This window comes from Coregonus lavaretus (assembly GCF_964263955.1).
Source record: "Coregonus lavaretus genome assembly, contig: HAP1_SCAFFOLD_1382, whole genome shotgun sequence".
NCBI classification, from domain to species: Eukaryota; Metazoa; Chordata; class Actinopteri; order Salmoniformes; family Salmonidae; genus Coregonus; species Coregonus lavaretus.
In genome coordinates, this window is record NW_028162732.1 from 87,117 (window position 1) to 101,650 (window position 14,534).

The following is a 14,534-nucleotide window of genomic DNA, read 5'->3' on the forward strand; positions in this document are numbered from 1 at the left end:
TTGATCAAGTGGGACTTTGTCTCATCCAAATGAGTGTTAGATTTTAATTATGCAGACGAACAATGTGAAATATTGTGATTAGTATATCTGTATAATCACATACGCTGAGTATACAAAACATTAAGAACACCTGTTCTTTCCTTGACATACTGTTCAACTGAATCCAGGTGAAAGTTATGGTCCCTTATTGATGTCACTTGTTAAATCCACTTCAATCAGTGAATATGAAGGGGAGGAGACTGGTTTAAAGAAGGATTTTTAAACCTTGAGACAGTAGAGACATGGATTGTGTATGTGTGCCATTCAGAAGGTGAATGGGCAAGACAAAATATTTAAGTGCCTTGGAACGGGGTATGGTAGTAGGTGCCAGGCGCACCGGTTTGAGTGTGTCAAGAACTGCAACGCTGCTGTGTTTTTCACGCTCAACAGTTTCCTGTATCAAGAATGGTCCACCACCCAAAGGACATCCAGCCATCTTGACAACTGTGGGAAGCATTGGAGTCAACATGGGCCAGCATCCCTGTGGGTCGCTTTTGACATCTTGTAGAGTCCATGCCCCGATTTTAATTGAGTCTGTTCTGAGAGCAAAGGAGGGGGGGGGGGTGGGGTGCAACTCAATATTAGGAAGGTGTTCCTAATGTTTGGTATACTCAGTGTATTGTTGCCCTATTATGTGGTCTGAACGTAATGAAAAGTGGATATTTTATTCTGGAAAATGAGAAACCAGAAGTTCTGCTGCTTGCGCAGTCAGTGTATATTTATAAATATTAATATATTTATATATGAACTCAATACGTTAAGTAATGACTTTAAGAATGATTACCTGCTATCTATCTATCTATCTATCTATCTATCTATCTATAGTACTCATTCTAGGGTTTTTCTTTATTTCTACATTGTAGAATAATAGTGAAGACATCAAAACTATGAAATAACACAAATGGAATCATGTAGTAACCAAAACCTCAACCAGCTTCATGAGGTAGTCACCTGGAATGCATTTCAATTAACAGGTGTGCCTTGTTAATTTGTGGAATTTCTTTCCTTCTTAATGCGTTTGAGCCAATCAGTTGTGTTGTGACAAGGTAGGGTTAGTATACAGAAGATAGCCCTATTTGTTAAAAGACCAAGTCCATATTATGGCAAGAGCAGCTCAAATAAGCAAAGAGAAATGACAGTCCATCATTACTTTAAGACATGAAAGTCAGTCAATATGGAACATTTCAAGAACTATGAAAGTTTCTTCAAGTGCAGTCGCAAAAACCATAAAGCGCTATGATAAAACTGGCTCTCATGAGGACCCCCACAGGAAAGGAAGACCCAGAGTTACCTCTGCTGCAGAGGATAAGTTCATTAGAGTTAATTGCACCTCAGATTGCAGCCCAAATAAATGCTTCACGGAGTTCAAGTAACAGACACATCTCAACATCAACTGTTCAGAGGAGACTGTGTGAATCAGGCCTTCATGGTCAAATTGCTGCAAAGAAACCACTACTAAAGGACACCAATAATAAGAAGAGGCTTGCTTGGGCCAAGAAACACGAGCAATGGACATTAGACCGGTGGAAATCTGTCTGATGAGTCCAAATGTGAGCTATTTGGTTCCAACTGCCTTTGTGAGACACAGAGTAGGTGAACAGATGATCTCCGCATGTGTGGTTCCCACCGTGAAGCATGGAGGAGGAGGTGTGATGGTGTGGGGGTGCTTTGCTGTTGACACTGTTAGTGATTTATTTAGAATTGAAGGCACACTTTACCAGCATGGCTACCGTAGCATTCTGAAACGATACGCTATCCCATCAGGTATGCGCTTAGTGGGGCTATCATTTGTTTTTCAACAGTGAAATGACCCAAAACACACCTCTAGGCTGTGTAAGGGCTATTTGACCAAGAAGGAGAGTGATGGAGTGCTGCATCAGATGACCTGGCCTCCACAATCACCCGATCTCAACTCAATTGAGATGGTTTGGGATGAGTTGGACCGCAGAGTGAAGGAAAAGCAGCCAACAAGTGCTCAGCATATGTGGGAACTCCTTCAAGACTGTTGGAAAAGCATTCCTCATGAAGCTGGTTGAGAGAATGCCAAGAGTGTGCAAAGCTGTCATCAAGGCAAAGGGTGGCTACTTTGAAGAATCTAAAGTATATTTTGATTAGTTTAACACGGTTTTGGTTACTACATGATTCCATATGTGTTATTTCATAGTTTTGATGTCTTCACTATTATTCTACAATTAGAAAATAGTACAAATAAAGAAAAACACTTGAATGTGTAGTAGGTGTGTCCAAACTTTTGACTGGTACTATATACACTACCGTTCAAAAGTTTGGGGTCACTTAGAAATGTCATTTTTTTTCGAAAGAAAATCAATTTATTTTGTCAATTTTTTAAATAACATCAAATTTATCATAAATACAGTGTAGACGTTGTTGATGTTGTAAATGGATATTGTAGCTGGAAGTGGGAGGCCCCGGTGCACAACTGATCAAGAGGACAAATAAAAGAGTGTCTAGTTTGAGAAACAGACGCCTCACAGGTCCTCAACTGGCAGCTTCATTAAATAGTACCCGCAAAACACCAGTCTCAACCTCAACAGTGAAGAGGCGACTCCGGGATGCTAACCTTCTAGGCAGAGTTGCAAAGAAAAAGCCATATCTCAGACTGGTCAATAAAAATAAAATAAGAAAGTTATTTGTTTCTGGCCATTTTGAGCCTGTAATCGAACCCACAATTGCTGATGCTCCAGATACTCAACTAGTCTCAAGAAGGCCAGTTTTATTGCTTCTTTAATCAGCACAACAGTTTTCAGCTGTGCTTACATAATTGCAAAAGGGTTTTCTAATGATCAATTAGCCTTTTAAAATGATCAACTTGGATTAGCAAACACAACGTGCCATTGGAACACAGGACTGATGGTTGCTGATAATGGGCCTCTGTACGCCTATGTAGATATTCCATGAAAAATCAGCCGTTTCCAGCTACCATAGCCATTTACAACATTAACAATGTCTACACTGTATTTCTGATCAATTTGATGTTATTTTAATGGACAAAAAAAATGATTGTCTTTCGAAAGCAAGGGAATTTCTAAGTGACCCCAAACTTTTGAACGGTAGTATGTATATGTGTATATATATATATATATATATATATATATATATATATATATATATATATATATATATATATATATATATATATACACATACATACATACATACATACATACATACATACATACATACATACATACAGTTGAAGTCGGAAGTTTACATACACTTTAGCCAAATACATTTAAACTCAGTTTTTCACAATTCCTGACATTTAATCCTAGTAATAATTCCTGTCGTAGGTCAGTTAGGATCACCACTTTATTTTAAGAATGTGAAATGTCAGAATAATAGTAGAGGGAATTATTTATTTCAGATTTTATTTATTTCATCACATTCCCAGTGGGTCAGAAGTTTACATATACTCAATTAGTATTTGGTAGCATTGCCTTTAAATTGTTTAACTTGGGTCAAACGTTTCGGGTAGCCTTCCACAAGCTTCCCACAATAAGTTGGGTGAATTTTGGCCCATTCTTCCTGACCGAGCTGGTGTAACTGAGTCAGGTTTGTAAGGCTGCTTGCTCGCACACGTTTTTTCAGTTCTGCCCACACATTTTTTATAGGATTGATGTCAGGGCTTTGTGATGGCCACTCCAATACCTTGACTTTGTTGTCCTTAAGCCATTTTGCCACAACTTTGGAAGTATGCTTGGGGTCACTGCCCATTTGGAAGACCCATTTGCGACGAAGATTTAACTTCCTGACTGATGTCTTGAGATGTTGCTTCAATATATCCACATAATTTCCCTTCCTCATGATGCCATCTATTTTGTGAAGTGCACCAGTCCCTCCTGCAGCAATGCACCCCCACAGCATGATAATGCCAACCCCGTGCTTCGCGGTTGGGATGGTGTTCTTCGGCTTGCAAGCGTCCCCCTTTTTCCTCCAAACATAACGATGGTCATAATGGCCAAACAGTTCTATTTTTGTTTCATCAGAGCAGAGGACATTTCTCCAAAAAGTACAATCTTTGTCCCCATGTGCAGTTGCAAACCGTAGTCTGGCTTTTTTATGGCGGTTTTGGAGCAGTGGCTTCCTCCTTGCTGAGCGGCCTTTCAGGTTATGTCGATATAGGACTTGTTTTACTGTGGATATAGATACTTTTGTACCTGTTTCGTCCAGCATCTTCACAAGGTCCTTTGCTGTTGTTCTGGGATTGATTTGCACTTTTCGCACCAAAGTACGTTCATCTCTAGGAGACAGAACGCGTCTCCTTCCTGAGCGGTATGACGGCTGTGTGGTCCCATGGTGTTTATACTTGCGTACTATTGTTTGTATAAATGAACGTAGTACCTTCAGGCATTTGGAAATTGCTCCCAATGATGAAGCAGACTTGTGGAGGTCTACGATTTTTTTTCTAAGGTCTTGGCTGATTTCTTTTGATTTTCCCATGATGTCAAGCAAAGAGGCACTGAGTTTGAAGGTAGGCCTTGAAATACATCCACAGGTACACCTCCAATTGACTCAAATGATGTCAATTAGCCTATCAGAAGCTTCTAAAGCCATGAAATCATTTTCTGGAATTTTCCAAGCTGTGTAAAGGCACAGTCAACTTAGTGTATGTAAACTTCTGACTCATTGGAATTGTGATACAGTGAATTATAAGTGAAATAATCTGTCTGTAAACAATTGTTGGAGTGTCTGTAAACAATTGTTGGAAAAATTACTTGTGTCATGCACAAAGTAGATGTCCTAACCGACTTGCCAAAACTATAGTATGTTAACAAGACATTTGTGGAGTGGTTGAAAAATAAGTTTTAATGACTCCAACCTAACTGTATGTAAACTTCCAACTTCAACTGTATGTATGTATGTGTTTGTATATATATGTATGTGTATATACACTGAGCAAAAATATAAACAGAACATCCAACAATTTCAAAGATTGTAATGAGTACAATTCATATAAGGATATCAGTTAATTGAAATAAATAAATTAGGCCCTGATCTATAGATTTCACATGACTGGGAATACAGATATGCATCTGTTGGTCACAGATACCAACAACAACAAAAGGTAGGGGTGTGGATCAGAAAACCAGTCAGTTTCTGGTGTGACCAGATAATTTCGGGGATCTTTTATTTCAGCTCATGAAACATGGGACCAACACTTTACATGTTGCGTTTTATATTTTTGTTCAGTGTATTTATTTTTTCCCCTGTGGAAAAATGATCTCGATCAACATTGAAATGACAAAATCCAAATCGAAACTGGGTAGAAATTATTATGGACCTACAATTATAGTCTCTTCTGTCCGACTTGCTAACAGTCATTGATGCGAAAGCTAGACAGTCAGTGAGCATCTAACATTTCAAAAGTGATGGATAGAGGACAAATATTTTTTTTTTTATGTTGACGGTGAAGAGTTAGAACACATTTTATGTGCGGCCCTCTGGGAAAAATTTGTTTGACACCCTTGTCCTAGGTCCTTTGAATTATCATGTGAGGCACCAGGGATCACGGTCTCTAACCAACACTTTATAAACCAGTCAGAGTTAATCAGTCACAGTCCTGTTAGTGGCATAGACTCTCAGCCGACTAAGCCACTACTGTGTGAGAGAGAGCGTATGGTTTTCTGTCCAGCGTCATCGATTCTCTATTCTGGCTGTGGGCCTGTTCTAATACCTTACACATGCATCCTTCCATCCATCCTTCCTCCCTTCCGTAGTTACCACTTATCTGACATGACAGTGTAGGTATAATCTATGTAGTGGAACCCTAGTTTTCACCTATCCATCCATATTAGATCAGTGATTACATATAGGATGGAAAAAAGGAAAGATGCATGGTTAAAGGTAGTCTTTGATGTCATGTTTCTGAGCTCATCTTTAAGGTGTATGAACAGGACCATGGTCTCTGGCCATGTATCCTCTTCCTTTATGACATCAGAGGAAGTCACCCGCTCCATCAATCTGTTTCCCTCACCCGATTGGCCCACTCCTTATCGCTCCACCTCATTCGATAAAACGTCTGAGTTTTTCCTGATTTGGATAATGTGCCTGTAGTCCATTGCCAGTTTTTTTGTGTGTTTCAGTTGTAGGTAGTTTTTTCACTGTATTCTTTTTGGACTGCGAAAGAAAGCCAATTGATTTTCTGAACTTGATGTTTTCGAGATCTTGAGTTTTTAGCTGACATTGTTCACAATACCATGTAATATGTGAGTGCATTGAGCATGCTCCTGTATTACATGGTCAGTCAACTAGAATATGACTCATGAGTGAGCCTGTTGCTCTGTTTTTTTGGGGTGATTCTTTTAATGGAGCAGTGGTGGTGTGTGTGCGTGTGAAATAAGCAGAGATGGCACATTTGTCCAGTCCCTAGTGTTCCCTTCCTTGCCCTGGCTTTTGTGACACAGCCTGATTTGCATTAGCAAGAGGACCCCTCCCTCCTACCCCCTCCACATTCCAGGGTCAGGGGTCAGAAGGCTCAGATGTGTGTGTGTGTGTGTGTGTGTGTGTGTGTGTGTGTGTGTGTGTGCGCCTATCTATTTCCAAACCCTGCAGCCAAATAACAAGGGGCTAAAAGCCTCTCCTTCCTCAGGCCACTCATACAGTCTGCAAGAAACACACACACACACACACCGGCTGGTCAGAGAGCCTGCAGGAAACTGCCCAAGGGAATTCCTGCCAGGCTAGGGTGGATTATTTCCCCCCTGTTTTCCTCTTTTCCCTCCCTCCCTTTTCTTCTCCATGTCTCCAGCTCTGATAAGGGGGGAGTCTCTCCAAGTGTGCAAAGTGAAAAAGTGGATGTGTTTGTGGACATTTGACCCTCTCAGCCTAACTCTGTCCATCAACACCTACCGCTGGAATGTTAATGAGAAACAACAAGGGAAATCCCCGGGAACCTACCCTGTTAAACACACACACACACAGACACATGTATAGTTAGCTACAATGAGCTACCAGCCCTGACACACCCACACACCCTGGGAGCTACAGTGAAAGAAATATTGGAAGCTACAGTGAAGGAAAAGACAGGAGGACAACAGAGGGATTGAGGTAGAGAGAGGGTTGGTGGAGAGAAAAGAGAGAGGGATGCTGGGGGCAGGGTCGATGGTTGTCATGGTGCTGTCTGTCAGTAGCATGTTAAGTCTCATGTTGTCTCACAGGATCACTGCATATTTTCACACCTGCAGGGGGTTTGGCCCTCTGGGGTGAGAGAAGTGAGGGTGTGTGTAACTAAGGGTGTAAATTGAGTTCTAAGGGGTTTAGGCCATGGATCTGGTTGGGTGGAGTCTCTCACTAAGAAGACAAAAAACCAAGTGTCTGCAGATTTTAATCTCTTTCTTCTGTTTTAAGCACTTTGTTTTTTTATTCTCTTTTCATTGCAGTAGAACCATCCTTTCACCTCAGACTGGGGCTGTGAATTAAAGATCAGTTTTCTCTATTTCGCTCTACCTTTCTCTCTCTTTCGCTCTAATTTTCTCTTTCAGAAGCAGTGCCATAGGTTTGGGACCAGAGAAACCCAGACACTCATCTGTCTCATCCTCCGCTTTCTTGTCCTTCCGTAACGCTCATCCCTCCCTTCTCTCTCCTCAGAAACACAAAGAGAGGGAGAGACACAAACCCAAATACAAGAAGACTCTAGAGCTCTCCCCTTCCCTTGCGCCAACTCTCATGGTTGCCTCAGACAAGGTGAGCTCTCTCCTCCTCTGCGCCCAGCTCCCTCCCTCCCTCTCTCTCTCTTTCTTTCTTTCTCTCTGTCTCTCCGTCTCACTGTCTCACTCTGTGGGTTTAATGTCAGATGAACATTGACTAGCTCTGTTAGGCATTATGCAGGACTGACCTCTCACATACTCCCCCTCCTCTCCTGTCTTTTCCTCCTGTCCTCTCCTATCCTCATCCCGCTCTCAGAGTTACAACAGCAGCAGCAGCAGCAGTGGTGGAGGAGGAGTCTCCTCTATGCCCGCCTCCTCTCAAAAGCGATTGGACGACAGTGCTGCCCGTTTCACCACCGCCAACTTCCAGGAAGTGCCGGTGCACTCCGGGGGTGCTAAGGACTGCCCCCCCACAGGGTCAGAAGGCAAACCGGGGTCGGAGGTCAAACAGGGCAAGAAGAGCATTAGCCAAGGGATTGGTGTTCAGCGCGGACGCAAGTCCCTCACACCTGGGAAGCCCCTCCCCTCTGCTGTGGTCACTACGGCAACCTCCTCCACTGCCGCCTCCTCCACTGGAACCTTTCATCAAGGTGAGATTGATGCACTGTTTACGTGTGCGGCGTGCCTGTGTCTGACAGTTGTTGGATGTTGGCCAGAGTTAGCATATGGCCAAGATAATAGCGTCGTCTCCTTGGCTAGACCCTGGCTCCTGTAATCTGGGAGCTCCGCCGTGCGCGCGCACACACACACACACACACACACACACACACACACACTAGAGCGCTCAGACGCCATGAGTCTCCCTTGACTCCGGCCCCCTGTGGCAGCTTGTGTGTGTGTGTGTGTCAGCCTCGAGGGGTCAAGTCTGGAGGGCTGACGTGTTTTAAGTGGCATCTAGTGGGGAAACAGTCTCACAGTCCAACAGGAGACTGAGGACCAAGGGGATGACTATTGGAGGGAAAGAAAGCGAGAGGAGTTAAAATAGCTATCTTATCAGTTACTGGTGCTTCTATGTGTCTGGCAGTGCCAGAGGGTGTGTGTGTGTGGAACCACCTTTCCATCCACAGTTTTTATGCGAGTAAAGACATACTGTATAAAAACAATAACGACAGCTGTGATGGATACAGGAATTTTCAGTGTAATTTTATAAATGGCGACAGATCATTTGTTTGTTCGACATGGTGGGATCTTTTTGTGGCGGTAAAATAAATTGTGTGAAATGATGGTGGAAACACCTATGTGTGCAAATATTGATATAATAACCGTCATATTGAAGTAAACTTGGAGTTACGCGATGATATGGTGTGTGGTCCTCCCACTACCACTCAGGAAACCATAAAGTTTATTATGCTACAGATTAAATAAATGATGTTGAACTTCACAGTGTGGTGAAAGTGCATGACATCGGTTGATGCTCCTTTCTAATAAATATCGAGGGTCTTATTCTGGTGACATGATGATCCATGCTTGACTGCTGTTTGACAAGTAAATCGTCATCATCATGTACGCTAGACTACCTGCACAGCCTACGCGCACTGTATCCGCGAGCTGTTGGCTAGATCGCACGTGCCAGAGTAGGCACATTTGCTCTTTAACAAAACAGTTTTTGTGACAAAACTATCGGTAGAGTTGAAAATGCGATGCAAACACATTGAACTTTTCTATGTTTATTCGGTACATGAAAACTTAAGCGAAAAAGTACTTTTGTGTGCACTATGTCATCACTTATTGATTGTAAGTCTGTTTGGTGGAAACACACCACTGGTGGGAAAATGCGCATATTTTCTTTATGCAGATTTGAGAATATTTGCATAAATCTGTCGCCAATCGGATGGAAACTTAGCTTGTGTGTGTTTTAAGTCTCCAAACAGCTTCTCCTCTCTCTCTCTCTCTCCCAGCCCTCCTGCTGTCCAATAAGACGTCCTCCACCTTGATTCCTCCCACCTCTGACTTCCTGGGCTTCTCTGATCCGTCGCTGCGCTCCGGAGGCGGGGACTCCTTCTCTTCGCCCTCTTTCAGCCGTTGCCTAGTGAAGCCCAGTGAGGTCACGGCCTCTGAGTGCATGGCGTCGCTCAGCACCTTCGGCTCAATGATGTCACTTCCTGGCTGCGTAGCCGGAGGTAAACTGTACGAGAACTCTCACAGCGAGCCGACGGGGAACATTGCTTCCACAGCCGGCTACAAACGGCCCTCATCATCCTCCTCTTCCTCTGCTGCCTCCTCCTCTGGGCCAGGGATTGGGGGAGGAGGAGAAGGAGGAGAAGAAGGGGTGAAGGAGAAGAAGAAGAGAGGAAACTGGAGGAACCGATACGGACCCTGCTTTAGTGTTCCGGACGGCAAGGCTACAGACGGACCTGAGCACCACACAGCACCGCTACCTCTCCCCTCCTCTTCTCTCTGCGCCACCTCATCCTCCTCTCCTTCCCCCTCCTCTACCAGCGCTCTGCCAGGCCGGCCCGGAGGAGGTGGAGGAGAGAGAGTAGGAGAGAGAGGTCTGCTGGGTGTTGGTATTAGCGGTGGGATCCAGAAGTCTCCTTCCCTACTGAGGAACGGCAGTCTGCCGTGTCACGGAGTCACCTCTACTCCCTCTGGCACCGGTAGGACACACGCACACACTTACCTCACTCTCTTTCATTGCTTATTTTATCAAAGCATGTTTTGTGTCAGCAGCCGTGTAATGTTGTGGTGAAGACTGATGACTGTGGGCTAAATAGGAGAGAGCTGCCTAAAGCAGCTGAGGAAAGGATGAGAGGAAACCACTGGAGAGTATTGAGCTTCAGTGCTGGAGAGAAGGTGGGGTTAAAGGGGAGGGTGGGAAGAGAAAAGCACAGGAGAGGATAGATGGAAGGAAGAGGGGGAGGGAAGAGGAGATGGGAGGAGGGTTGAACAGGCAATTAGTAGATCTTGTATTAGACTGTTAGAGAGCAGAGGAGGGTTAGAGTGCTGTGAACCCTGCTGGACTACACTGCTCGTGTGTCTGTGTGTCTGTCCGTCTGAAACAAACCAGCACACGCACACTGAAGTGCTCTCTGTCTCGTTTCATCTTGTGTTCTGTTGCTTGGCAACTGAGTCAATGCTTTGGAGTTCCCTTCTGCTGCAGGAAATGTCTCTCTGCATCCTTCTGGCTTTCTTCTCTCTATCCCTCATAATCACCATATTTGTTCCCCTTATTCTCTCTCTTGCCTTTATTCTCTATTTCTACCGTGTCCTCTTTCATTCCTCTTTGCCAGCTTATCTCTTTCTCTCTTCCCCCTCTCCTCTTCTATAGGCTGTCTCCTGTTCTATAGGCTGTCTCCTGTTCTATAGGCTGTCTCCTGTTCTATAGGCTGTCTCCTGTTCTATAGGCTGTCTCCTGTTCTATAGGCTGTCTCCTGTTCTATAGGCTGTCTCCTGTTCTATAGGCTGTCTCCTGTTCTATAGGCTGTCTCCTGTTGTATAGACTCTCTCCTGTTGTATAGCCTCTCTCCTGTTGTATAGCCTCTCTCCTGTTGTATAGGCTCTCTCCTGTTGTATAGGCTCTCTCCTGTTGTATAGGCTCTCTCCTGTTGTATAGGCTCTCTCCTGTTGTATAGGCTCTCTCCTGTTGTATAGGCTCTCTCCTGTTGTATAGGCTCTCTCCTGTTGTATAGGCTCTCTCCTGTTGTATAGGCTGTCTCCTGTTGTATAGGCTGTCTCCTGTTGTATAGGCTCTCTCCTGTTGTATAGGCTCTCTCCTGTTGTATAGGCTCTCTCCTGTTGTATAGGCTCTCTCCTGTTGTATAGGCTCTCTCCTGTTGTATAGGCTCTCTCCTGTTGTATAGGCTGTCTCCTGTTGTATAGGCTGTCTCCTGTTGTATAGGCTGTCTCCTGTTGTATAGGCTGTCTCCTGTTGTATAGGCTGTCTCCTGTTGTATAGGCTGTCTCCTGTTGTATAGGCTGTCTCCTGTTGTATAGGCTGTCTCCTGTTGTATAGGCTGTCTCCTGTTGTATAGGCTCTCTCCTGTTGTATAGGCTCTCTCCTGTTGTATAGGCTCTCTCCTGTTGTATAGGCTCTCTCCTGTTGTATAGGCTCTCTCCTGTTGTATAGGCTCTCTCCTGTTGTATAGGCTCTCTCCTGTTGTATAGGCTCTCTCCTGTTGTATAGGCTCTCTCCTGTTCTATAGGCTCTCTCCTGTTGTATAGGCTCTCTCCTGTTGTATAGGCTCTCTCCTGTTGTATAGGCTCTCTCCTGTTGTATAGGCTCTCTCCTGTTGTATAGGCTCTCTCCTGTTGTATAGGCTCTCTCCTGTTGTATAGGCTCTCTCCTGTTGTATAGGCTCTCTCCTGTTGTATAGGCTCTCTCCTGTTGTATAGGCTCTCTCCTGTTGTATAGGCTCTCTCCTGTTGTATAGGCTCTCTCCTGTTGTATAGGCTCTCTCCTGTTGTATAGGCTCTCTCCTGTTGTATAGGCTCTCTCCTGTTGTATAGGCTCTCTCCTGTTGTATAGGCTCTCTCCTGTTGTATAGGCTCTCTCCTGTTGTATAGGCTCTCTCCTGTTGTATAGGCTCTCTCCTGTTGTATAGGCTCTCTCCTGTTGTATAGGCTGTCTCCTGTTGTATAGGCTGTCTCCTGTTGTATAGGCTGTCTCCTGTTGTATAGGCTGTCTCCTGTTGTATAGGCTGTCTCCTGTTGTATAGGCTGTCTCCTGTTGTATAGGCTCTCTCCTGTTGTATAGGCTCTCTCCTGTTGTATAGGCTCTCTCCTGTTGTATAGGCTCTCTCCTGTTGTATAGGCTCTCTCCTGTTGTATAGGCTCTCTCCTGTTGTATAGGCTCTCTCCTGTTGTATAGGCTCTCTCCTGTTGTATAGGCTCTCTCCTGTTGTATAGGCTCTCTCCTGTTGTATAGGCTCTCTCCTGTTCTATAGGCTCTCTCCTGTTCTATAGGCTGTCTCCTGTTCTGTTCTATAGATGCGGTAAAGATCTCAATGGAACTCTAACCAAACAATGGAAACGCGTGGGGGAAAGATCCCAAATCTGCTCATTGACCCCAAGCAAAATTAGCCTACATTTACGCTGTTGTTTATATGTGTATTTCACAGTATGTTATGGTAAAAATCAGAGTATATTGCTTGTATGGATTTTAACCCCAATACATGTTCATGTCATTGTCACCAATCAACTTCATTACAGTTAAAAACTACTTTGACTACCACCACCGATTTCTGTATGCTAGCTATGCCACCAGCTTATACGAACGGGAGTTAGCATTTAGCAGTCACTTCTAAACTTGAAAAGGAACAACTTCTAAATGTTATGCAGCGAAAACGGCCAAATATATCAAAATCAGACTTTAGTAACCACATTGTGGGCCTGTTACAATACATCAGTCATGACGGAGTTGACAAATATCCACTTTGTTAGATCAGGTTTGTTGAATGTGCACCAATCCGGCAGCGTCCTATCCCCCACGGTCTGCGTTTCATTGACCTCTGCTGGATCTATAGGTGCTCCCCTGTTCTATAGGCTATCCATGTTTCTTCTCCCTTCCTTCCCCTCACCTGTAGCTATATGTGTGAATGTGTGTTTGTGAATGTGCGTGTGTGCGTGTGTGCGTGTGTGCGTGTGTGTGTGTGTGTGTGTGTGTGTGTGTCAGGGTTTCAGGCGCCAGACTAGTGACCGGGAAGATTTTAATTTATCGGACATTTGAGAAGTTTACTGGTCATCCATATGCATTGGGTGCGTAACCCATTAGGCCGTCCAGTGACCACCAACGCAGCCAGCGTCATGAATAAACGAGGGATATTGGCAAATGAGCCACATTTACGTGTCCTTAAAAACAGCTTAAAACTAATTACAAAAACACTATTCCTTGTGTTTCGATCTGTAGCAAATGCAAAAATGTGGCTTACTAAAACAGTAGTTGTCCTCTTCATGGTTCAGCTGCTGGAGATTTGAGCACTAAATGCATCAGGGCATTGCATGCATAGGCCTATTGGCTTAGGTGTCCTCTGTATTAATATTTTAAAAAATAAATATAAAGGAAGAGAAGCTTAGGCCTAGTCCCAGAGAGAGAGAGAGCGATAGCGAGAGAGATAGAGATATGCAGGTGGCATGCTACGACACCGACATGCATTTCTTTATACTTGTCAGATAGGCTACTGTGTCTGCTATACAGATATAGGCATACAGAAGGAGGCAAATTCGTTAATTTGCAATTAGAATATTTTTTATAAAGATAAGCATTATATTGTTATAGGAATAACTCTGGTAGGCCTAAACACATTCTTCCTCACCTCAAGTTCAACTGTCGAAGTCAGTTGGAGCACCTGTGCGCACCTCCTTTATATCATAGGCCTGCAGTATAATAGTCCAATAGCAACACCACACCAAACCTTCACAAACATTTCAAAACTTTATTAGGGTAATATCAAAAATACACTACATGACCAAAAGAATGTGGACACATGCTCGTCGAACATCTCATTCCAAAATCATGGGCATTCATATGGAGTTGGTCCCCCCTTTGCTGCTACAGTGCCTTGCAAAATTATTAATCCCCCTCGGCGTTTGTCCTATTTTGTTGCATTACAAACTGTAATTTAAATGGATTTTTATTTGGATTTCATGTAACGGACATACACAAAATAGTCAATTGGTTTAAAACATTTCTAAAAAATAAATAGCGGAAAAGTGGTGCGTGCATATATATTCACCCCCTTTGCTATGATGCCCCTAAATAAGATCTGGTGCAACCAATTACCTTCAGAAGTCACATACATACAGTGGGGGAAAAAAGTATTTAGTCAGCCACCAATTGTGCAAGTTCTCCCACTTAAAAAGATGAGAGAGGCCTGTAATTTTCATCATAGG

At 43.7% G+C, this 14,534-nt stretch overlaps 1 protein-coding gene across 2 annotated transcripts in view; it reads left to right on the forward strand.

Moving 5' to 3' along the window:
- LOC311118947 (protein AF-10-like) overlaps window positions 1-14,534 on the forward strand; it is a 58,878-nt gene that overhangs the window by 19,569 nt on the left and 24,775 nt on the right. For both annotated transcript variants that reach the window (XM_084193696.1, XM_084193697.1), the window contains 3 exons: window positions 7,648-7,743; window positions 7,963-8,296; window positions 9,605-10,303. In XM_084193696.1, coding sequence (XP_084049822.1) covers window positions 7,648-7,743; window positions 7,963-8,296; window positions 9,605-10,303 — 1,129 coding nt within the window. The remainder of the gene's footprint in view (window positions 1-7,647; window positions 7,744-7,962; window positions 8,297-9,604; window positions 10,304-14,534) is intronic.